Source organism: Ciconia boyciana, chromosome 15 (assembly GCF_034638445.1).
Source record: "Ciconia boyciana chromosome 15, ASM3463844v1, whole genome shotgun sequence".
NCBI lineage: Eukaryota > Metazoa > Chordata > Aves > Ciconiiformes > Ciconiidae > Ciconia > Ciconia boyciana.
The window spans coordinates 8085407-8111558 of record NC_132948.1 but is presented as its reverse complement, the minus strand read 5'-3'; the positions used below and the strand labels follow the sequence as shown (position 1 = coordinate 8111558).

General features: G+C 48.1%; 1 protein-coding gene across 3 annotated transcripts in view; it reads right to left on the bottom strand.

Moving 5' to 3' along the window:
* SSH1 (slingshot protein phosphatase 1) overlaps nt 1-26152 on the bottom strand; it is a 41924-nt gene extending 15772 nt beyond the window's left edge. The window contains exons 1-5 of one of the 3 annotated variants that reach the window (XM_072879875.1): nt 26000-26152; nt 21270-21310; nt 4412-4515; nt 2534-2598; nt 1624-1745 (exon numbers count right to left, since the gene is read on the bottom strand). In XM_072879875.1, coding sequence (XP_072735976.1) covers nt 1624-1745; nt 2534-2598; nt 4412-4515; nt 21270-21310; nt 26000-26065 — 398 coding nt within the window. In that variant the 5' untranslated portion in view covers nt 26066-26152. Of the gene's footprint in view, nt 1-1623; nt 1746-2533; nt 2599-4411; nt 4516-7268; nt 7383-21269; nt 21311-25439; nt 25516-25999 lie in introns of those variants that run through there. The other 2 variants (XM_072879877.1, XM_072879876.1) reach the window with 2 other exon arrangements.

The window sequence follows — 26152 nt, the reverse complement described above, 5'->3', positions numbered from 1 at the left end:
ATTTTATGAGTTTACCTAACCCAAAACACTTTCATTTCAGAGATGCAATCTGGCAAGAAAACCGTACTATAATGGGGGCCAGTAACTTTCAACTAGTAAATAATTAAGCTACTGAGATATTAAAGTTTTAAAGGAAATTGGGATGCATACAGCAACAGCCAGTTCGCAAAGAGCTCAGGTTTTGTTTTGTTCTTTTCCTTTCTTTTTTAAGCCTTCAGCCACTTTCTAGAGCAGATCAAAGGATTTGACAGGCCAGTTTGAACACACATGTGGGCAATGCGCACTTTAGAGCTTTGCGAGAAAAAAATGTTTTTTATTAAACACATGTAAAAGGAATAAAACCCACAAAAGCGCCCAACTAGTCAAATTGTCAGTAGTCAGAACACTTACAGCTCAGCAGTGACATTTCAGCCCCAACACAGAGCCATGGAGTCACTCAATGAAGTCACTAATGCCAAGTGACTTCTTTATGCATGAGACTTGCCCTTAATTAACAAAAACTTTGGCTTTCAGGGGAGACAGTAACTAAAATGGCAGCTAACGTTACAGTTAGGATGAATTTGTCATAACTGTTCCATCTTTCCTCTTGTCTCACATCAATAATCGCCAGGAACAAATTATTGCAAGGTTGTTTCAGATCTGAAGATGACATAGCAAATATTCAGTGCTGTTGCACAGTAAGTGTGCCATAAGGAAATGCTACATTAGAATTTCTTCCATAACACTAACAGCAGTAATTTAACGGCAGATACAAGAGGCAGAATTAAAGCCAATGACAATAATCTTATTAGGAAGGCACAGCTAGGAGTTTCCCTACAGGTCTCACTGCAAAAGCTCCCCGCTTCCCCTTATAGCAATGGAAACAACCACTAAGGTTTTCCAAAAAGAAAACAAAAGTCACACTGGCTGCACCAGCACAACATGGCAGCCTGCTAAATCATCGGAGAACAGAAACAACAGTCTGGAAGCTCTGACTTCTAACTCCAGCTCTGCCAAACCAGCCCTGTCTCTCTGAGCCAAGAGCTTTTCTGTCTTGGTTTACTCACCTAGAACTGGAATAACATGAGAAGGTCTGTGATAATAAAATATTTTATTTGCCTTTCAAAAATATTATGTGCTCTTATCAGTTAGACAAAAGAAACAGCTCATTACTGATACATTTGTTCGGGTTTTTTGGAGGTACTTTTGCAGTATTTTTTTTAATGTTATTTGGCAACTAAGCTACCCACCCCAAAACAGGTCCATTGCATCATATCATCAACAGACTTGAAGTCTGGTGGATAGAATAAGCTCCAGTTTTGCAAATGTGTCTGCAAGAGCATTTTGTAGTCAGCAGACAACCAGCTATCACAGATGAGGTAGATGCCACAGCCTTACAGATGGATTACACGTGAACGCTTTGACCACAACTGCCCAGAAACTCCAAGGAGACTGAAAGCTTTCTGGAACAAAAATCACCCTCTTGCCCTCGTAACTGGTCAGAAAACTCAACACGTGTCCTTCCTCTTGCTAGAATTTGCACATACATGTAAACCAACTGCTTGGGGACAGTTTGGTGTTGACAGGCTTTCCAGAGAACCCAGCCTGCCTGATTTCCAAGCCCAGCCTTGCCTTAAGACATACCTCTCCTTGCTGGAGAAATCCACACCCAGCAGAATATTCTCCTCTGTGTCCTGTCGTCCACTGCTGTATACAACCACCATGTACCGGACTCGGTCTGTCCACACACTTTCCAAACGGACAGCCTAGAAAAAGGTCATCAAGCTCTGCAAACTAGCTTTTGGATAATTATTACTTCCATTGCTGCCTAATTTTTTTTTTAAGGTGTAATTGTGCCCAAAAGGTTTATTTAGCTGCAGTATGAAAGACACAGGGAGAGACGGTCCATCTTCCAGCAAGGCTAGTTGCCAGTTTGACTCGGCATCGGGTGGGGAGAAAATTAGCCTAGATTACCTGCCCCAGTTCAGAGAAATACTACAAAATATAACCTGAACCTCTTTAGAACAAATCTTCAACTAGAAAGTTGGTAAAAACATTGGCCATGCACTGAACTGAAAACAGAGGCAGGCTCAGAGGGTTCTTCCACTCACAAGCCTTCACTGAAATGTGTTAGTCATGCTGGAGGGGATAATGGACATAGACTTTTCTGCAGTGACTTTTATAGCCTCTGGAGATTTCTTTAAAAGAAAGCCCAGCCCCATTTGGATGCAATTTCAAGACTGACTTAAGAGTGTCCACTAGCATCAGCCAAGCTCCTGTCTCTTCTCCTGTATTGGTGTTTGTCAGCTGACTGGAAAATTAAATCTAACAAAACAAACACACTTCAGACAGATCAGTTTCCTGACCCAAGTCATTACCTGGATGTAAGGACCAGGGCAAAAGGAGGGGACAGGAAAATGCAGTAGGGCTGGCAACCGGCACAGAGTTAAGCTGACTGAAACCTAAGATTTGCCAATGCTTTTCATGAACCTCTACAGGTCTGTTTCAAACTCCTCCAACAGAAAGGAGAGCAGGAAAACACGTCTTTTCTTACCAGTTTGATCCTATCCTCACAGCGAAGGAGGTTGATCATCACCTGGAGGTGCTGGGGCAAATCACCTGCAGAGAAAGCAGAGAAATAATCAGAAAGGGTCTCTCACTTGCTGCACTAAGAACCGGCACAGTCTTGTCCTTTAATGAAATTGGATGTTTCTAAGTCAAAAAATACCATTTAAGGGAGGCCAATTAACTTTGCTGTCCCAGAGAACACCAACAGAAGTGAGCTTCTTGGATGAACATTATCCGGCTGTGTGAGAACTCGACCTTATGGTATTTGGAAGCTACCAAATATATTGAGACCACCTGTGACTGGCGCAAATGATGATACTCTTTCTGTTACAGCACTTTCGAGAAGACAGAAAGATATGGGCACTGAGGACAGGGAAGGAAGAGGCAGGAGGAACAACTCTGATTAAAATAAAAGGAACAACGGAAAAAAGAAAAACCTTGACCTGTGAAACGCACATCGTGGGATCAGCCCCACCGGCCTTATGGAGGGTATATCTGAACATGAGAAACTTCTGAGGAGGAAGGGCTGCGGGAATGGCCCGGTTTGGGCGATGGATCCCTTCTATCTCAAACAAAGTGCTGCTCATGCAACAAGTCCCTTAGGCTCTAGAGTAGTGGGTACATTTCTGTTTGGTGAAAGCAAGTGAAAGGAACAAGGAATCCACAAGAAAACAAAACAAGTTCACATCTAATAACTCGGTAATGCACTCATAACTTTCCACACAAGATAAAATTCCTCCGTAGGATGTTTGCTGCGTATATGAAATTGCTGACAATTAAAGAAACCCAAAGCCAAGCTTGGCATTCAAACACCCTCTTTGTGCTTGGAGTGTTTACTAAGCAGCAGACACACAGTACCACACTGTGCCTTTCCCACATGCTCCTGCTCTCAAAATGCCCCGATGATCTTATTTCTTCTTTCCCAGTAATCATGTATTCCAAAGCCGTCAAAGACAGAAGGCATAAAAACACTGGGTAAGTAGAATCCACTTTCCTGAACCCCCTATCTGCTTATCTATCCTTATGGACGTTCACCATACAACTCCCTACCACTTCTTCCCACCAGTTTGGCACACTGGAGGGGACTGGGGAAGAAGGACAGTCTGTTCTTAAACCGTGATAAACTCTTACAGGCCAGATTGTGATGAGTTAATTGAAAAGGCAATTTTCCTGAAACCAGGAAAGGGGATATAAGGAGCTAAGAAACATTCCATCTATCCAGAGACCCAAATCCTGTTAAAACGTTCCTCGCTCTAACGTCAAACAAAACCAGCAACAGGTAGTTTCAAAAGAACAAATGCTGTCAGCTGGCAACAAAAGTCCCAAGCTTCAGATTATTGGAGGCTGGGAGAGCACTCAGAGCAATGTCCCTGCCGTGCTGAATCAGGACCTCGATAACTACAGAAGAGGTGCTAGAGCCCTGTGACTCAGCCCATCCAATTTCCCTCCCCACAGGCCAAAGGGGAAGGCAAAGATCAAATCACTGAAGCACAACTGACATTTCTTCATCTGCGGCTGTGGAAAACAGGGACACGTATTCGGCACAGACCTTCTGGCTCAGCAGGCTTCCCTGCCTGAAGAATGCCATGCTGAATGCCATAATGTCTACAGAGAATAAATTTCTACTCCAGTTACAATTCCGAGATAATGACAAAAGTTTAAACAAAGACTCAATAATCATACATTCCCATTCAAATCAAGTGGGCTGAAAACCTGGTTTTACTCAGCAGGTTGTACAAGACCCACTACGACAATTAGAGGAGTCACTCACCCACCCACGCGTGCTGTTAGCCTGTCGGAGTGGACGGGATAAGCAGCAAAGCAAGAGGGAAAAAGAATTTCAGTAGGTGATTTAATCCACTACCTGCATGTTTGTGAGGATGCTGGAGACTTCGCTGGCCCTGGGAGCTGTTTCCTTGTTGTAAGAAAAGGGCTGCGCCTTTCACCATGAAAAAGCTCTCGCTTAGGCTGGAAAACAAATGACAGAGGAAGTCAACTGAAACGAAATATCAGCAAAATGCATGCTCAGGTCTGTACGCCTCGGGAAGGAAGGGCTTCCCCTCACTAAAACATAGTAGGATTTTGCCATGAGAAACTGTTCCCAAAGTTTGATCCTGCGACTTGCACGGCATGGCTCCAGGATTATTCATGGATTATTCATGTGTCGTTTTCCACCAACATTTTATTACTTGGCCATTGCAGAAGATACTTGCCTGAGCTGTCATGGGCTGTAAATGACTTTATCATTTGATTATCAAATTCTGCAACTTAAAAACAGCAGAGGGTAATACTTTTTACAGGCTTAGACCTGTAAAATGACTGAAGATCAGGTTCCGAGTCAATCAGTTCCTACTAATTTCAGTTCTTGAGATTTCTTTGGAATGCAAAAACAAGAACATGCAACCATAAATTGTCTGTAGATTTAAAGAGGAAGGGAGGGCAGATGAAACCTGCACATCACAAGAGAAAGGAAACTGCACTAAAACCTCAGGGGAAAAAACAACCAACACAATAGCAAAGATTTTGCTTTGGGCTGGCTAGATACAGCTGTCCTGGAAAATACTACTGATAAGAAGGCAGGTCGCTGTATGCGCAAATACATAATGATATTTCCACAGAGTCAAATGACACACAGGCCCCAGAACATAACTAAAGAGAAGGCTGAACAAAATCAGTAGTTGCAGTAAGCACCAGCAAAAGCCTAATTACATAGTACCATAATGCACTCGCGAGCATTTTAGAAATACACTTGGACATAAGTGGTAAAGTTAGCATTTCCCACAAGGCTGAAAATCAACATCTACTAAGCTACCTTTTAGTTGCCACAGTAACTGCTTACACTGCATTTCCTACACCGCTCAAAACATCACAAGAGACATTCCTTGTTACAAAGCCCAATTTTCTGCCGCCCTACACTTCCAAACATAGATCATCATTAATTACTGTCTGCTATCTACCAAATATAAATGCTCCATTATGAGATTGTGCTACATGGGAGTTACTTATGCTACAGAAAATGATCCCACAGGGGTTACTACTCCCAGCACTCGTCTATTCTGTACTTTATCTGGGGTCTTTGCCTTTGGGCAGAAGTGAGCACTAATGCTCCATTCTACCTTAGTGTTTTTGTGAAGACAGACATGAATTTCATGTCTTTTCAGCTTTTGCTGCAAGTTCAGCTTTTCCCTTCTCTGAGAACACAGCCAAGGTTCCCAGGCAAAGCTTCCTCATTTTTCAACTGAATCTTCAAGGTGCAAAATTCCCAGAAAAATCTGGATCAGGTTTAAATTTGAGATTTCAGCTGCTTTTAAAAAGTGAACTAAAATTTTCCCCTAAGTTCCAGGCTCCACAAGTCATATGTCAGATCAATAACATGCCAGCGGGACAACTGCACTCTAATTAAAACAAGCTTTTCTCCATTTACACTCCCACAGTATTCTAGCACTCACCACTCACTTCGCTAGCAAGTTGTGTCTGAACAGGAGCTGCGCAGAGTTCGCTTGCGATCCGAAACACCAGCTCTGCTCTGCCTGGCACACAAGCTAATGGCAAGAATTTCTGCAAACGGGAATTTGGTTCATTCCATAAGTGAGCCAGGAAGAGTCTTGTTTCCTTTGCACACCAGATCTCACAGGAAAGCGTTAAAAAACGTCAGAAGTTACACAAAAGCAGTGACACCAACACAATGTATAGGATATTCAGCTAGATACCAGCTTCACGCACAGTCATCTCGTTTTTTCAGCAAGAGGAAGGGAATGGTTAGATAACGCACAAGCAGATAATTCACAATATTCCTGTCCCAAGAATTTTGGGAAATATTTCTTTGGGAAAGTGAAAAAATATCCCAAAGGATATTCTTTTATCCCTAATAAAGTACTGACTGGGATTTCTACAGCAGGAAAAACCTTGGAAGAGACAGAGCTCCTTCCCAAAGGCATCGGTAACTCCTGCTCTGACAGTTCATCTCGCCTGATGTTCTCCTCTCTTGCAGTCAGGAAATCTTTTACAATAAAGCAGAATATTCCCAGTTGCAGGCAAATGAGAAAGCTGTGCTGTAGGAGCAGAAAGCGACTGCAGGAAAAGGACAACCCACATAGCAAAATTTTTGTCACCGTGTATTCATCTGCATGGAAATGAACCGGAAAGCAAAGCCAAAGAACCTGTTGAGAGCAAGATTTCTTTTTTAATTTAAATGTTTGTTTCCTAAACTGCACACCAACGTTACAAAGCGCAGCTTGCCATGACTCAGACTGGCCGTACCTCCCCAGCACTACCCGCGCTCCCCAGTCTCCACATAAGCTCCCATTTCCATACGACCAGCACGGTGCTGAACAGAGGTAACACATCCAAGCGCCTCTTTGCAAAAGCTCATAATTTACACCATAGTGAAACAGCAACATTACCCAACACCGTCCCTTATCTCCGCTCTAGGAACACTCTTTGCTCTCAGTCACTTCATACAACTGCTCTAAAAGACAGCTAACGAAATAAAAGTGAGAAAAAGGCAAGGCACGATATTCCAACCCAGTTTAAAAAAAACCCTTTTAAATCCTGCAGTTCCAGTAAACAACTAGAACTCCAGCCTTTTAAAAAAATCTCCTAAAGAACAGAAAAATCCTATCATTGAAGAACATCCCCAACTTTTGACCCTCGGCAGCAGTGATAAATGCCCTAGTAAGCAGCATTTGTTAGCAGCATAAAAATGAGTGGCTTATACATACTAATTTGGACTGGTTTTCTTTGAACAGCAGAAGCATTGTGCTGGCCCAAGAGTCAGACAGAAGTCAGTAAATTCGAAAAGATTCATAACTAGCTGTAAAACTCACATCCTTTTGCTTCTAAACCCATAAAAAAAAAGAAAAGAAGAAAAAGAAAAGGTTGACCGTATATTCTGTGCGGAGCAGAGAAATCGCGTCTGTTGATGCTACCCAGGAACTGGATGACTTTTACAGAACACTGTGTCTTCCACTGATATCCTGGCTTGAAAAAGCACTTGTCCTAACATATCCTGATGAAAGAGGGCCATTCAAGAGGGGAAAAAACCAGCTGAGGCTCGTCTAATCATTTCCCTCCTCCAGACTTGTTTGTTTGTTTGCTTCCCCCTGCATGCTCTGAAGGCAACGCAGCGCCTATCAGCCACCGCAAAGGAAAGCAGCCCGTCGCTGTAGAAAGTCCGTATTCCCTGGGACAGGGCTAGATAAAAAGCATCATATCGACTAACGCCAGTTCATTTCTTTACAGTTAGAACACTGCATGCCACCACTGTCATATGTATATTACAAAGGCATTTGCTGTCAAATTAAAATGCTTCTTCACTTACTGTACAGCTACCACAGTTTCATTTTCAGAGTGACTCACAAGTTACCGAGCTACTACTGAACAAGAAAGTCTTTCAGGTGGCTTGGTATTTATTTGCTAGTGGCTGGCTATAATCAAATTGAAGACTTGTTTCTTACAGACCCCTGACTAATTCCTTCTCTAGGCATAAGCCATAACCACATGCTCGTGTCTCACCAGTACCACGAGCCTAACCAGGGGGAGAAGCAGCTTTCCGTCCAATTTTTACCCGTCCCGACTGGCATGCGCAACAGAAACCACCCATTCCTTGGATGCCCTTCCAGGAATCCTGACCAGCACAGCTACTTTACAGGAGTCGCTTCAGGCTCTCAAATAAACGCAGAGCCCACGGGTTTTGTCACAGCCCCGGGACCCCAGTGCTCCCTAGTGCTCCAGTACCGCTGCAGACCAGTCCCCTTTCCAGCCCGTAACCTCAGCTTACCAAACTAATGGCATTAACCCCCTGAGGGGGGTAAAAACCTATGCTTACAAGCATCTGGGAAATGCTCAGGGTGTCAGTGGGAGGGTACAGACAGCTATGGTGTTTTGCTGTCCGTAAAGCAGGAGCCCTTCTGCACCCAGAGGGATGGCACCCAGGGGCTGGCAAGGAGAGGGTGCTTAACGGCCACAGCACTGCTGAGAGTGGGCTCCAGCGTCTCCTGCTTCACTGTCCCTTGCTCCATCCGTTGGCTCCGTGCTGCCTAACTTGAAAAGGAAATATTTCTTCCCCTTTGGGAAAGCTCCAGAAGAGCGTGGCTGCAACACACATCAATTACATTTCAAGTTGCTTAAGAACACAATAGGCAGTGCCTTTTAATCGTTACAAAATGCCGCCCCCCGGGTCCACAAATGCCAATAAGCAATTCGTTAAAAATACTGGGTTTCGTAACAAGAGACAGAGCTGCTCGTGTTACTGGACAGACAGAGCGAGCTGGAAGCCAGCTGCCAGTTGCAGAACAATTCTCCCTAAGCAGCTTGCTTTGCCATTGTGGCTCAGGCTGTGGTGTGTCCCAGGAAGAAACCTTGTATGCCTTGGGTATTCGAGTTCCCTGTTTTAACGGGAAATCTCACATAAGACATAATTATCTTGCAGGATACAAGAAAACACTCTATTAATATATCTTATAGCTACATAGCTCATCTCAAAATAAATATCCATACACAGAAGTTAGTAGAGAGAAAACCACTTTCCCTAGGAAGACACAGCCAAGCCTGAGGTTGATTCAGCAGTCTCTTGCTAGTCTAAGAATTAAAAAATAGTATCTAGCTAAGAGAGGCGGAACCCAGAAACATCAGAGTTTGTGTCTGGCTGGGTATCCCCGCTGCTCCCAGAACTGCCGCAGGATCACGTGGCGCACGGGATGCCCGAGGAGCCTGGCTTATCACCACACCTGCAACAACCTTCGGTATTTCTGGAGCCATAATGAACTTGTTATCTTTGCTGCCGATCACAACCGAGAAGCCCATTTAGTGCAAGTGCTGTTCAGATCCGCTTGCTTACAGCTCTACTCTTAGGGCATATTTTAGTGCTGAGTTCACGTAGCGAACACGAGGAGGCTTCCACTCTGCCTGGCTTTGCGTTGCGTTTTCCTCGGGGATACGGACAGCGTTGCGATTTCCTCGGGGAGCCTCGCACTCCAGCCAGAGGCAGGTCCAAGGGCCGGGAGCTCAGGGAGCAGAGAGGGGAGCTGCTCCTCGCACACCCAGGCACGGGCTGTCCTCAGGAGCAGCCCAGCACCATCAGAGAACCAAAGCGTGTGCACCTGATGGGTCAAAGCTTGCTTCAGCTAACATCCAGAGCTCACCTCTGCCCGGCCGTTACATTTAAGTTAAATCCTCATCTCCCAAAGAGACAATATTCCAGATGTCCTTTCAAGATATCTGCTCCCACCTGAAGCTTTCTCTGTTTCTCTTTAACCTTTTATCTTGAGCAACTCCCATGCTGTTGACCTGTCGTCTGCTTGTGCAGCTCAGGTGCAGAGCTCCATGTTCCAGAAAAGCTCTGCAATAAAGCCTTGCCCAGGCACAGGGCCACACTATCATGCTCTCCAGGCACTAAATCTCTGTCAAATTAAGTTTCTTAATTTCCCCCTCATTAATGGAACAAAACGTATGCGTGGTGCAGGGGCAGAGAAGGTCATCTATCCATCGGGGCTGAGCCAGAGCACTTGGGGGACAGTGATGGCCTCTGGGCTCATCTGACAGCAGCCTGCCCAGACAGCAGCGTTGGAGCAGGAACACCCCCTCACCCCAGCATCCATCAATGCCATGGTTAGCAGCAGGCTCGCTTGTCCTGCCCTTCCTACCCACTGCATGCAGGCCTCTCCCTGTGCCCAGAGGAGCTGCCCTCCTGCAACGAGAGCTGTTTTAGACAAAAAAAACCAAACCTAAACAAAAAGTCAATATTTGCTCCTCTCAAAATTGGTCGCAATTTTACAAAGGCATGAACATGGCAGTGCCTCCTTGTTCCTTAGGTTTTATGGCATCTTCTGCTCAAAATGTTTCCAAACTGATAAGGTGAGGAAAAAACAGGCCTCCCAAGCTCCACAAAATTAAACACACTTCCCTTTTCCACAGCCCTTTTGAAAAGGAGGAAGAGAACTGATATTTTTTTCCCCTTTTCTTCCCCCCTGTTTTCTGCTCAGTCTGGAAAAAGCCCCGCCATCTCAAGGCAATTAAGCAAGAACACGAAATGCAGCCCTGGAGAGGGGCCTCCCCGGTGCACCTCTCTGAGCTGGGGGACCGAGCCAGTCCCCTCGGATGCTCCCGCAGCCTGGCCAGGCCCTCGACGTGCCAGAGGGTGGATTTTAAGACAGAGCACCGCTGCAGCGAGCCAGAGAGCCATCAGGCAGTCATACCGAAATAGCAACGTAAACTAAACTGGAAACGAGCACATCAAATAGAAAGGAAGATGCGGGGAGAGAAATAGCAGGAAGACAAGGCGGCAGCTGCACGGCCCCTGCTTCCCAAGCCAAGCCAACAATTAAAGCACACTGACTGCTTGCTTTGGCTTGATAGGAGGCACATCAGGTAACACTTCCTGACCAAGGCAGGGGCCTTCAGAACGGGTCTGAGGGACACAAAACAGCACCAGCGAAAAACAAACTTCAAAGCTACTTGCTCACATGCTACTGTAAAACCTGAGAAACAGAAACGAGAGCCTTTAAGAGCAGCAGGAGGTCATTTCTCATGCTTTTAAAAGAAGTACATCGCGTGTTTCCAAGTGGCCTTTGCTGTGTCGCACACCAGTCACACAGAGTCCAGTGACACAGAAAGATTAAATGAAACAAAGGAATCACCTCTACAATATAGCTGAGAGCACTGTCACGACCATCCCTGCTTAACACAGAGTGGGCTGCCGTGCAAAGGGATGAGCAGAGCATTCCCCATGCAGCGGGACCAGGAAAGACCCAGTTTCAACACGTGCAATGCTGTTTTAAAACAAAGTGTGACTGCATGCATGTGTAGACTTTATGATACGCTGATAAACTGACCTGTGATCAGAACTGCAGGTGCCCAATACACCTGCTAAAGTCGGCGAGAGCTGCCAGCATCACTTGGATTGCAGTGCTCTACCTCTGCTGAAATCTCCGCGACGCAGCTACCTTCAGGGCAACTTTTGGAAATACTATTTTATTACAAAAAAACTAATACTAGTCTCCTGAAATACTATTTTATTACAAAAAAAAAGCGAGGCAGGAAAGCTCTTTATGGCTATGTTTGGGTGTGGCTTTGATGGGCTACAAAAAGTCATCGCGCTCAGACTTCCTGAGCTGAAGACAAGTCACCCCAAGAAGAAACCCGAAACAAAAGCTGCGAACCACAGCAAGGTCTGACATTCCTTCAGACGCACGGAGAACATCTCCCCTTCCTCAGACACAGCCAGGGCACCATCATGCAACAGAAAAAAGTCGCCTGCAAGGGGGCCAGGCAGCAGCCCCCACTGAGGGGGGGTCTTGTAATGCCTCCCCGCAGGGGCAAACATCTCCCCATCTGTTTCAAAGGAAAGCGAGATGGTAAGGCAGGCAAGAAGACCTGGCAGGCCTCGTTCTCGTGTTTTTAGCAGTGCGGCAACAAAAGGGGAGTCTGAGCATGTATTGTTCAGCTGAAAGGCGTGGGCCACATCCACAGCGCAAGAATGCTAAGAAGGGTTTGAGACACTGCAGGCCATTCACAGCGCCAGATACAAACGCTCCTCGAGCACAAAGAGGAAAAAGAAAAAAATGAAATCAATCATGAAGCCCACAAAAGCTAATTTCCTAACATAAATAGACTGCTGATGATGTGCCTCCAGCCGCTCCTGTGCACCGGGTGAGCGATGCATCAGGCTTGGGCAGCGATCGCCCCAGCTCCGCACAGAGCCGAACCGGGTCAGCCGAGCGTACCCCATGCTGGGGCGGCACGCAGCTCCGAGGGCAGAGCACGACCCGGGGTATGCAGGAGCAGCTCAGATAAACTGTCCAAGAGAAAGCGCAGGAAGAGGGAAGTGAACAAATTAGCAGGATTGCTCCCCGTTCCAGCAGACTTACAACAAAATAAGTTAGCAGAACAGCTCCTAAACAGCCAGGAAAGAGAAAATTCTAGGAATGCCTAAGTACTTGCATGGTGAAAAGCCAAATAAAATAAGAGATTGTTTCAAAAGGAAAAAGAAATCCTTTTTGCTCATCCCATTAATCGCAGAGTTCAGAAAGGCACGAGGCTGATCACAGCATCACCCAGCTATGCAATGTGCTTGGAACTAACAGTTTGAATCGCAACGAGCATTTCTGAGATTCCCACCAAAACATGATGTCATTTTTGTGATAGCCACTGTCTCAGGAGGCTGGGGCCAGATCCTCTCTGAACCTCAGCCTGCATGACTGCTCATTCAGCTGCTATAAAGAAACCTTTCTCTCACTCTTAGGAGAGGAGTATTGACCCTACAGAGATGCCCAGCATCCGTGTCCCCAGCGTGTGCCTGAGGACTGACTCCAGCCCCCTGTGGCAGCCCCAGGACCGCCCATGCTGCGGTGAGGGCTGAGCAATGCTTCTCCATACAGCTACACGGAGCAGCTCACGCTTGCCTAAACCCATGGACTCAAGGGCAAGGCTAGGGAAGGTGGCAGCTGGCACAAGGAAGCACAAGAGGCATATGCAGAGGTCCCAGCATTAGCAACAACGCCGTTTTCCAGCCTAGTGTACCCTCTGCCACGCAGCATCCTGGTGGTCTGAGGGAAGCCAGCTATTCCCAAAACACTGGCTCCCTTCTTCCCCGTCCTAAAAGACCCAAAAGACACCCTGTTTTCCTACATGCCACTTTTTTGGATGTTGTTGTTGCCATGTTATTGCCATAGCTGTTTCATATCCGCAGGTAGGGAGGAGGACAGACCACAAGCCAAGCCCGGGAGTGCTGGGGAGGTGTCTCGGAGCTGTGGTCCAAGCTAAAGGAGAGGTGGGACGATGCCGGCCCCCAGGCTCCTGCCGAGGAGGGCACATCAAAGACAGAGCCTCCTGTCTGCATTCCCAGGCAGGAGACGATCCTGCTCCCGTCCTCCTCCCCAGCCGAGCTGTCGGCACATCGGCCGATCCTCCTGCATTCCTCCCGTCAACTCATTGTTTTAATCCTTTAAACTATTTTATTAAGCCACCCCACTTCACCCACTCAGCGGTGTCTCCCGGAGACAGGCCAGAGAAACCAGTGGAAAGACTCCAATGGCGCCACTGGAAAAGAAAAGGAAGGTGAATAATAGTTTCAAGGATTAAGAAAGCAGCTTCCAAGTGGCGTGCACGAAGGTCAGCCAGGACACAAAAAGCATAGGAAGCACGACTGAGAACCCTACAGGCAGCAGTGGCACAGCAACCCAAAAAATAGCTTAGCTGCTGGGTTTCAGAATGACTCCAAAAAAGGCAGCAGAGACCAGGGAGTACTTGACACATTAGTAATGCGTAAAAATAAAATAAAATAAATCTAGGCGGATCATGTGGGGTAAAAGCAGAGTGAGAAAAGTTCTAGCTCAGCCCCCACACCCGCTCTAGTGTTTAGCTAGACCACAGCCTGCATTCCCAGCTCCCCCAAGGGTACGCAGCCAGCACCCCAAAGGGAGGACGTGCACCCCAGAAATTAGGAGACTGCCAGCCAGGGGCAAAGCTACCTCGAGATGGAAAACTGTTGGTAAAAACCTCAGGATCATCCTTCTTTTTCCCCTCTACTCCAAACCCATCTTTTACAAGCAGAATTGGTGTTGCAGAGGGAAGCAGACATCTGCAGTCCAAGAAGTTTTACAGGGCTGGGAGGGAGATGCCCACACGCAGGCACACTGCGAGCAGCCCCACAGGCAGTGGTCTCCGCAGGGACACAAGTGTTGGACGTGACCATTTGGATGGCAGACAGGGCAAACAAGCAACCTGGCAGCTCTCCAGAAAATCTGAAAGGGACATTTTGTCCCGTTCCCTGCATTTCTGGATGCCTTGGCCCCCGATGCTAAGCCCCAGAGGTTTTCTGCCCAGCGGTCAGCAGCACACCGCCACAGATCCCCCAGCAGCTGCTTTCACTAGTGATCCTTGCAGCAAAGATTTCTTCAAGAAACATAGGTGAGCTGGTGTGGTTTTGGCAGGTTTGTCAGTTTGGCGAGTCCCTCTGCACAGGGTCTCTGTGCTAGTGAGATGAGCGTCAGGCACAGACTCCAGGTCCTACAACAAATGTTACGTCAGTACTGGGACTTTGGGGAGAGTTTGGTGCCATGGGCGATACCTTGACATACCAATGGCGAGGACCAGCTGAGGTGGGTACGAACACACAGCACACCAGCTGCTCCGCAGGCACGGTTTGTGTTCCTGCTCCTGCCCCAGGAAGGAGGCACGGAAACGCACCTCTCTTGTGGCAAAAGATAAACCTTTGCACTGGTTGCAAGGGGAAGATGTCCATGCACACAAGCAGCTCCAGCAAAGCCATTAACCACTGCTGGTTCACACCCTGGTTATGGACGTTCATACCTTACGTTACAGAGAGCTGATGCAGATCCGTCTGAGCTGCACAAACTCAACGCTGTTGACTTCTGCCTGGACTGCAGCTCTAAAACTTTCAGAGAGGGAAGGCAAGCTCTGCAGGGAAGAGTACTTCTGATCCTAGATAAACCTAAACAACTAACAGATGAAGTTTGCATCCTAATCCATTTGAGGTTGGGCTTATTTTTGGTTTATTTTGCTTTCTAATTTTTTTGTGTAACAGTAAAGTGATTCTGCATCAGGGATTCAAATGCTGCAGAGGGATACAAGAATGTTTGGGAAACAAAAATCTCAACACTCTCTCCATTAAAAGTAAAGCCATGCCTATTAAGGTGTTCTGTCCATTTCACATTCTCCAAAAACATCTTAAGAGCACTTGTCAGGCAGACCACAGCTCTGATTTGTATGAGAAATCCCTGACTCGCAGATCTTGGCAAGCGACTATCAAAGATTAAGGTATTTAAAATCAAGAGGCATTTAGAACCAAAATATTTTTCTGACCCAGCTCTAACACCTAAATAAACAGTAACCACACTGGCCTTTTACAGAAAAAAAATGTTCAGTGCAAAGCCAGTACCTTTGATAACAGGGCCACTTGTTTTGTTTTTTGCCAAATTGCTGAGGTTTCATGGAAAAAAAAGAAAAAAAAAAGATTTATATACAGTTCTGAAAAGGGTCTGATCACCACATCTTCAAACTGGCAGGTCTCCTGCTGTTACTCTACGTACATCCAAGTAAACTCCTTGCATTGCTCAACTTCAAGTCAGCAACAGTTTCCTGGAAAGGCCAGATCTTAAATAAGTGTCAAATAAGTGCATGCTTCCTTGGCTCCACGGTCTTTGAAAGTCCCCACACAACCCACCACAAAATGTAAAGGCCTAATTATATCTCCCTCGGCTTCCATGGCCACACCTACGGGCCAGAAAGTTACTGAGGGTCACGAGCCTGTGAATTTGCCTCCCCATTGTATGGAGCACGCTAAGGCAGGATGCTGCAGCCTTGCCAGGATGTGATTCAGCGTCCTGTTTTGAACAGTTAATAAAGTCAGCAACTTCTGCCCCAAGATCTCCCACCGAATGACTGGGAGACAATAAATACTGCAGCGAGCAGGACTTGTCAAGTATGTAATGAGCCGCTGTCCCCACAAATAAATCGTCAAGAGAGCTGTCCCGGCGTACCCCCAGCCCCGGGCACCTTCCCAGTATCATAAACACAGCCACTCAAAGCTGCGCATACAAGCCATTCACTCAATGCTGCCTCCAGCAAAACATGCTCATAAATTCCTAAAAAAGTTAAAGATCAAGGTGTTAATAAATAATTTTTGGTGCATTGAAATATAATACACAATAAAGTATAACGTATAAACATCCGCAGCTGTGGCGGGGACTCAGTGCAGCAGAGAAGGAGAGTTGCGCAGAGCAAACATGGCTGCACGGAGAAGAGCCTAAACAGTGGGCTGGAGTTGCATTCGCTCTTTGAGTTTCCATACTGAAGAGGCCAGCCGTAGCACCAGCAAGGAATCTGGTTTATTACAGCGATTTTAACCAAAGAGCCTCCTTATAATGAGTCCTCTGGCATGCGCCAGCTAAGATGATGCTCTGTAAAGAGTTTGTCTGCAGCAATTACTCCTCCTGTTGATCACCAAGCTGCAAGGGGAGTTTTCATTAATCTGAGGGCTCCACCTAATCCCTGCAGTGAACACGAAACCAAGTCAAACCAATGCCCAGTGTAACTTCACTACCTTCAAAACAGAAAATTACTTTACTTCATTAAACCACAACAAAAAAGCAGTAACTAAAGGAACTGTAGAGCTGGTTATCAAACCAGTGTGGCAGAGCATGTTCGTTCCCGACCAGGTAATTGTGTAAAACACACAGGCGAGTAAGTGAGGTGGAAAGCAAGGGGGACGTGGTGCCTTCTACCCATCACAAACAGCCGTAGGTTCCTCAGAGCTCAAAAGCCGTATGACTCTTACAGCTGAAAGGTTTTAATGCTGAATAAAACCAAACAGACCTAACACTTTACTCTGTTTCAGAAGATGAGCTAATAGTCATCTGCCAGGCTGCAGATGGGAGAAAGGGGCTCAGGAACATTAAGTAACTTGGTGAGGTACACAGGACGGCATCAGCAAAGAGAGGAAGACCCCCAGTCTCCTCTTCTTCCTCTACCACTTCTCTGTTCAGCAGGACACTGGATGCTCCAGGCAGCGCTCTCAACGCAGGGTCTCCGCTTCACACTCGGCTGTGGCCACGCAGCACGTAGAGGCAGCAGAGCAGTGTATGCCGTAAAAGACTCTCCAAATGTATACAAGCCCAATCCTGAAAACCTTTACCTCCCACAGCTGCTTTTGCCAGCTCTTAAAACTGGGTTTAGTTGTGCCAAACAAGAACAGTTCTTTCCATAACAATCTTCAGGCTTGATCAGAGGCTGGAGACAACTAACTCCCAGGCCCTTCTGCAGCAGTTCAAACTCCATCTCCCTGCAGAAGGTGCCCAAAAACACTCACCCGGCCCTGTTTCTGACCGCATTCAGATTGCAATTGGAAAGCCAATAATGGCAAAGATTACAGAATGACTGGCTAAAAAAAAAAACCAACTTACTTGTGTTTGTAATTAAAACCAGTGATTATCTTGCTGCATTTGCCAACCGCATCTGAGAAATAGCCAACACTCACAACACGACTGGCTTTGTAAAACATCTCCTTTGATTTGGTACTAGAGAGCCAACCAACGGTGAGCGATGAAAGTCAATCGGGTTGCACCAAAAAGCAGTGTAGGAAAAATTGCACATATTCTCCCAGATTCCACACAGATTCTCCCAGAGCAGTCTGCTTGAAAAGAGCCCAGGTCTGCTCTCAGTCTCCCCCGCACTTGATATCATCTTCTCTGAGGTTGCTCTGAGCTAGAAGAGCATGACATGGCTCTGCGATAAGGTGGCAGGCACTGTGCACACAAGGCTCGCCTTGAACTCTGTGGACCCTGATCTTGTAAAACTTAAGGTTGTGCTTAACTCTAAGCTAATGCATACTCCCATGGACTTGACATAACGGTGCCAGCAGTTTTATTAAGATTCGGGTGAGATGTCTGAAGGTTCTGTGGGTGCGCTGCATCATTAGGGAAAAAAACAGATCAAGCCACAGCATCCCATAGCTGATTAGCATTCAGGAAGGAAGATTTCAGCAGACACAGATAACAGAGACTCAGACATGCAAGCTTTTGTCTGCACCAGCTGCACCGAGCCCAACTGGGCTGTTAGAATCATAGAATCATAGAATTGTTTAGGTTGGAAAAGACCTTTAAGATCATCAAGTCCAACCGTTAATGTAGCACTGCCAAGTCCACCGCTAAACCATGTCCCTAAGCACCACATCTACACGGCTTTCAAATCTTTCAAATACCTCCAGGGATGGTGACTCAACCACTTCCCTGGGCTGCCTGTTCCAGTGCTTGACAACCCTCTCGGTGAAGAAATTTTTCCTAATATCCAATCTAAACCTCCCTTGGCGCAACTTGAGGCCATTTCCTCTTGTCCTATCGCTTGTTACTTGGAACAAGATCTGAGTCTGAGTTAGATCTGAGTCTGTGCTCTTATATTTTCTTCTGCTATGAATCTTTACTCACTGGGGAGCAAAATGGACTCCTGGCTGTCTGCTGGAAACAGTGTGGATGTTACCTTATCAAGGCTTCTGCAAAATCTTTGGAAAGCGAAAGAAAAGGAAGACTTTAAAGCACATTAATGTCTAAGAAAATGCAGATAGCAACAATATCTTGAAAGAAAAGCTGAACCTAGAACACATCCCCTCGGTCGATTTTAGGGTAGATGTTGTTTCAGGGAGAAAACAGAAAGAAAAGCATTTTGGAATGACAGAAACCATAAGGAGGGTCTGCTGCTCTTAGACCAGAGAGCAGCAAGACATGAGGCTGGTTATAAAACCATGATACAGACCTGTTCCTCCAAGAAAAAAATCAGATAGCTCATATAACCAGATCCAACTATGCAGTCTTGAATGAAAATCCTGCAATTTTTTTGGAATGAATGAAAATAATCTGTTCAGCAAGCAGATGAGTACGTTATGTCATGAATGTGTAACAGCACATTCATCCTGTATTGATGTAATGCAGTTTGAGCTGGCAGCAAGATGGGGTCTTGTTTCCAACAACCCTTCCTTTTTCTAACCATGAGGATCTTTGAGGTCTGCAAAGTCAGGGCCTGGACTGCCGACCCCTGCATTCAGGGCACATGTGACAAAGCACAGCTGTCACCTAAGTCTCCACCAAGGCTAGAACAGGATTTAAATATTCACAAATATCATCATAGCCCATTCCTGCATTTTTTTCAGAGGAGACCTGAACTCAGCTGTTGGAGAAGCAGCACAATGAAGTTGAACAATTCTGCCACCCCATGGGCACCGGCTAAAGTCTTGGCGAATTGATCCGGAGCAGCTGCCGGCAGGAAGGGGACAGGATCTACCCACCTCCCCGCGAGAGGAGCTTCGTTTATCATCTATGCTGTTTCCACACTAGGGCCACACATTTTCTTCAGTCCTTGGCGGTGTTTCCCCGAGTATAGCAAAGGCTCTGCACAAGAGCCATCCTATTCCCCAGGTCTATCTAGTGATTTAATTACTCATCCTGAAAACTGTATATGGAAGAGCAGCCCCAAGAGACTGAAGGACAGAGGAAGCTCTTGGGATCTCGGTATCTAAAGTCAGTGCTGCAGCATTTTTCAATAGCCAGTAGAAAAGTATCAGCCCTTAAACTCAGTCTCACTACATCTACCCCCACGATTGCTCTGGTCAGTGACAGATGCACATGCTTGGCTTGCAAAAAGGCCAGACAGACCAAAGGTAGCCACAAAACCAATGATCTCCAAACAATTTATCTGTACATTGTCACTGAGTTCATTTGTAATGAAGAAGGATAAAGCTGTATTTCCTCTTTCAGCACAAGAACCATATACACAAAAGAAGAGGCTATCATACTGCTTGGTTAACTGTTACTATTTAATATAACATGGGAGAAAGCACAAGAATTAAGGATGTGTTGCTATTCATGACTTTAGCAGGTTCCTGCTTGAGCCTTGAATTGTACAATAAGCCCACAACCAAGCTGGGAGCAGAACCAGGAATCCTACATTTTGCTTTAATTGATACAAAATGCATTCTCCAGAAAATAAGCTAACGAATGACATTACAGACTGCCATTAAAGGCCTGTACACAGGAGACCACACAGCAACCAAACGTACACTTCTGACCCACGTGCATGCAAGCAGGACAGCTACCAAATGCCAGGCCTCCCAGACGGGCTGCAGCCACGACAAATCACCCCGGGACACATAAATGGCAAGGCCTGACACTTTCCTACTCCGTAAAGAAAAGCAACTTTGCTTTTCTGCTCTCTGACTTCACTTGCAGAGTAAAGATAGCCTATACCCTAACATCCCCTTGCTGCTCCCAAAACCACAAGGTTAAACAGACTTCAAATCAACTCCACTTTGTCCTAGTCTCAGTCCATCAGACTGCGACAGAAAACCCACTGCCACCAGCGTCTCAGTTTTATACCTCTGCAACAGTAGGTCTCAAAGCATAAAATAGGATGGAAACAACAAGATGGAACTCCAAGCAGCAGCATGAGTGGCTTTGCTTTTACCTGAAACCAGGATAATTAAAGTAGGAAGTAGTAACAAGAAGAGACCAAGCCTTCTCAACCACTGTTGTGTTTTTACACTTTATCTCTCGGATTGCAGTTTACAGGTTAGAGGGTAAGAGCTGTCTGCAACAGCTGGGTTTAGAGTGAACAATCCACATAATTACTCAGAGCCCCATTAGGCCAGGTTCCCACCAAACTAGCTTTATCATTACTACTTCTGATCTCTGCACAATGTCAGCAAGAGAAGCCTTTCTCTTCTCCAGCAGGATCTCTCAGCCCTTTCCTCCCCCTCACATGAAGAAAGTGGCTCTACACAACCCCAATGTCAAAGGAGTAAAATTCCCGACAGTTAATACCCAGGAATGAGCAGAGCTCTCCCCTACCCACCCTAGGAGCGCACCCCCCTTCCCGACCCAGAGCCCCAACCTCAGAGAGCAGCAGCAGAGACAGAGATGCTGCGATAACAGTTAAGTGCCGTGGCCAGAGCTGACGAGCAGTCTTCCAGTTTCTTCCCACCAGGAAAAAACCCACAAACCCTCTTTTATGCTTTCAGTTCATTAAACGCTCGTCTCAAAACTAAACTGATAAGGGAGAGAGCATCCCCAGTGTTTAGCTCTCTGCAGACCATGCAGTCCCCTCCAGGCAAGCAAACACGCTCGAGGCCAGAGTCCTGTGTGGGATCAGGACGCAGCTACATGACACACAATTAACAACAGTGGAAATGATGTTTAGAGCCAAATAGCTCTGCTTACCTCACATTTAATTTACGCTCTTCATCACTGCCAACCTCCAGCTGAGGGGAGAAAAGAAGGATACAGAGAAAGTTACATGCTGGTTATTTCCATATTACAACTTTAAAAAAATCCCCACGCTTTTTAAAACCATCCCTGCAATAACAGATTTTGGGTGGCTGCTTTCCGCAGGGTTTTTCTTTCTGGTGCCAGGGATAAATGAGACTCCCTGGCCATATATGCCATCAGCACCCGGTGCCGGGTGACAAAGGGGCTCACGGGGATTTTAAAGCTATTAGGTCCTAATCCCGCAAGCTGGTCCTAGAGCGCAGATCTGTTTGAAGATCGCCAACCTCGACGTCACCAAGAGTGCACACACATCGCTCCCACTGAGCACACACGTGAGGGCAGAACCTGTCCCAAGTGAAAGGCTTCTAACGAAGAGCTGGGCACAAATTAATGCTGTAATTCAGGGTGTGCAGCGACAGCACAAGTGCCCTCCAGTGGATGCAGCCAAAACTGCCCAGATGGGAATGCCCCAGCCTCCAGCACCTGAACCCCAACCTGGCACTGATGTGCAGCTCCACCGCACACGCTGGTGAGGTCCCTCCGCTGTCTCGGAGCTGCCGCCTCACCAACGAGGCCACCTCCGTCTGGATGCTGGCTGAAGACATGTCCCAAGGTTAGGACGATGCCCACCTGGTTTCCCAGGCATCAAGTAGTCCTACATCTGCTGCCTTCCTGACGAACACACTTCTTTGATGGCAGCCATGTATTAAACCGGCCACTTTTCCACTGGACACTAGTGGAAAGTCCCTCTGGAAGCAAATCTGGCTGCTCAGATGACATTACTGGCCCCTACACTTTATTTACTCTCCTTAAAACAGAAGCATGCTAGCTGACCTAAGCCTACTTTCTGAAAGAAACATTTTCACATTGCCATGCTTTCCAGCCACCTCCTTCAACTTCTCTATTAGCTTCTAGACAAAATTCCATAGTAAAGAAAAACAGAGTTGCAGCTAATCGCATCCAGAGCTGACCGAAAAAAAAAGGCTCAAAGATAATTCTCCTCCTTTGGTCCTGCATAAGTAGACAGAAGAGGAAGGGCCAGGAGCATCCCCTCAGAGGACAAGGCTACACTGGGGAGATGGTTCGGACCCAAGAAGCGAAGCAAGGACCTTACAGATTGCCCTACAATAGGAAAACCTTCAAACTTGCAACACACCAGACACCAGAGCCTAGTGAAGCTGGAGGGACACAAGAAATCATGCTCCATCAGTGCTAACACTCAAGGAACATTTTGTTATTTACTACAACATTGCTTAAAACCCACATCAAATAAGGCCCACTGTACGGGTTACTTGTTTCCAGGTGGTTTTTAAAAATAAGCAAATAGTTTCATGTAAAATGTTCAAGCCTGAAGTTTTGTGTGTGTTTAAGACCTGGGCTGTTCCCCATCCCTCCAAGTTAAGACTCAGGAGGCCAGAGTGCATAGGAGCTGCTCTGTTTACAATCTGCGAGAACCGAGTCATGCCAGGAAAAAAAACCCCAAATGCAATTGCACAGGCCGGATATTAGAAATATAGCCATTTGGAGGAAAAGAGATACACAAATCCCATCCAAAATGACTGCAGCTGATGGCGAGAAACATACCATCGCTATTTTTAGGCTGTTTACACTGTGCAGTGGCAGCACAGAGCCAGCCTGGCTGGGGCAGCAGGCAGAGCCCCGGGAACACCCTGAGCCCCAGTGCCCCCCACCAGCAGATCCCCCCCAGCCCTGGGAAGGTCTGGCCGGTTTTTGGCCTTTGCAAGGTCACCCTCCTGTTTGTTTGGGTCTGTCACGTAGCAACAAGGGGGAGAAAAACTTTTCTTCTTTTTAAACAAATGTGACACTGGAGACATGACTGTCGTCAGCTGAGACTCCCCAGCAGAGCCAGCCCCTGAATCTGCTCCAGGCTCATCTTTTGCAGAAGCTGACTTGCTTTCAAAGTCGACCCTCCCTGTATTTTCTATTAAAAATCTGCAGTAAAACCAAAACAAGGCAGAAGCTTCTGCCTTGTTTTGGTCAGAGCATCCCTCCGAGCTGGCAGGTTTTACCATACACAATGCTGTGGACCTGCAGCTGCTCACCAGCACCGTGGATCCCACCACGGCACGGATACCAGCGCCGGGGCCAGGCCTCCGCCAGCCACATCCACGTCCCTGCCCAGGGACTGTGCAGAGTGCGGCCAGGCTGAAGGACCTGGCACGGAGCAGGAGGTGGTGTGGAAGGGAGATGGCAGCGGAGCTAACAAGTGCATGCAAGTTTGCAAGTGCGTATGAACTACCCTCTCCTCCTAAGAATTTACAGCATGCTACGTTAACACGGCAGCAAGCCTCTTGCAGGCGGCAGCATCCATTTTATAAATTCCTTCAGGCTCATGAATTAAGAGAGGCTGCAGCAGCATACTCACAATTAGCAAGGACGTACAGTCATCATTTTCCATTAAAAAAATCCCCTAATAATTATTCACATAGGCTAAAAGCCTTGAAGAGCCCTGATTGTCCTTGCAAGAAAGATCATAAAATATCAGGGACCGTGCTGGCACTTTTTGATGGGATTTTTCTTTGAATTTAACTTTGTAAAAACAACACACTGAATTTGGAAAAGGACGGTTTGTAGTTTTATGGTATTTCATGCCAGAACGGACCATTCAAACAGAACGGGAGCTGATGTCTTCCTCTGGGAGCCACCAAAGTACACCTGAGCCATGAACATCAGTGGCAGAAGTGCCCTGGCACGGAGAAAACCAGGTGACAAGTTTGGGGCAACATTTTTAAGAGAGAAAGGGAGACTCATACGGTCAACCCACTGAAAAAATAATAGTGAACACAGAGCTCCTACACAATGCAATGCCTAACGCAGACGTGCACGGCAAGGTGAGAGGCACACTGCTTTGACTCCTGTCCCACCTGCACCAGTTAAATCCAGTCTAATTCCACTGCCTGCGACAGGGTTACAGCTCATCTACATCTGTGTAGATTAGGTCTCGTTTAAGACTCTGTCTAAACCAGAACCCAACAAAATTCCTTCTGAAAAACCCTCGGAAAAGCACAAGTCCTGTCTCCAAGTTTCTCAATGAACACGGCGCGGTCCAAACACCGGGTCCCTGCAGCCTCAGGAGCCCAAACCACACGACATGGATCTACGGCCAAACAGCCGGCGAAAGGAAGGGATGAGTCACGTCTCCAGCGAGGGCCGTGCACAGGGAACCCCCGCGGCCCCTCTGGGCGAGGGAGAACCTCTGAGCCTTGCAGCACTGTCCCCCTCCCACCGGCTAATCGGGGGAGTCACAGGGACCTGACAGGTGACAAATAGGATTGTTTACCTGGCGGGAGTGCGGACAGAGCGAAGCCAAGGGCAGCGAGCACCAAAGGAATGAGGTGGGGGGGTGGGAGGGATGCACAGGGAGGATATGCAGGGAAACACCAGGCCTGTCTTTGGGGGTCACAAAAGACATGGGTTAGGAGGAAAAAAGGGATGCACAGGGAGGAAGAAAAAGAAATTGGAGGGTGCAGCTGTGTTTGGATGGCTCGCAGGAGCTGTGGTGAGGGAAGACAGAAGCCCAAGGCCGGGCAGAGGCACGAGAAGGTATTTCTGGGGTACAAGGTATTTCTGGGGTACAAGAGTGAAGGAGGAGTGCAGCAGAGCTGCGACACACAGGGTGCCTGTCCCAGCATGGCAGGGATGTGCGGAGCACAGCTTTACGGGGGCAGCGGGTTAAGCAGCATGTACATGGCTCTAGAGCAGCAGAGCCGAGGATGAGGAGAGGGCAGCGGCATGGTGCAGGCTGCGCTGCAGCGAGGAGTGGCAGCAGGCAGCGTGGCACAGGGACGTCGCACAGGTATGGGGTGGAGCGGGACAGGAGCTGCTCCGGCAGCAGCGAACTGCCCGTGGCTGCCTTGTGGAAGGGCCAGCGTGAGCTCCCCACGGGGCAGAAGCTACAGCGGGTGCAGGGAAAGGCAGTGCCATTGCAGCACAGGCTGCGCAGGGACAGAGGGGTAATGCAGGGGGTACAGCAGAGCATCTCTGGGGCGGGACGTGGCGGCGGCTGTGGGGTGTCAGGGAGGGAGAACGTATGGGGCCGTGGGGCCAGCCAAGCACAGCTGCTCCACAAGGACAGGCCCAGCACGCTGCCCGGGCATTTACCTGGCAGAGAACTGCGGCCCCGGGGTTTAGCTAGCCCAGGCTACCGCCGGGCGAGGGCTGAAGTGGGAGACAGCTGTGGAGGCAACGGGGCTGCGTGGGGGTGAGGACGGGACAGCCAGAGTGGGGAGAGGGCTGGAGGGTCCCGGGCCTGATTCAGCCTGGCAGCATCAAAGGGCTGGGGGCTGAGGCAGAGCGGGGCTGGCAGGGCTGGGCAGCACGGGGGGGCTGCGAGGGGAAGGGGCTGGGATTGCCGGCGGGCTGTGAGGGGCTGAGCTGGGGCCAGGGAGCTGCGAGGGGCCAGGGCCTGTGAGGGACCAGGGCCTGTGAGGGACCAGGGCCTGTGAGGGGTCGTGGGCCGTGAGGGGCCGTGGGCCGTGAGGGGCCGTGGGGCCGGGCGCCGTGCGGGGCCGTGGCGCTCTGCGGGCCGTGGGGGCCGCGGCCGGTGCGCGGGGCCCAGCCGAGGCGCTGAGGGGCCGCGTCCCGCCCCGCCCCGCTCCCCGTCCCTCCGCCGCCGGGGCCTGCTCTGCCTCCGGGGCCCGGCCCGGCCCGGCCCGGCTCACCTCGCTGGTGCTGGCCGAGGAGGCGGCGCTGGGGGTCGGCGAGCGCTGCAGCGTGACCAGCGCCATGGCGGCGGCGGCGGGGCCCGGCTACAGCGGCGGCTGCGGGGCGCCGGCCGCCTCCACCGCCCCGGCGGCTGCGCAGCCCGCCCGGCC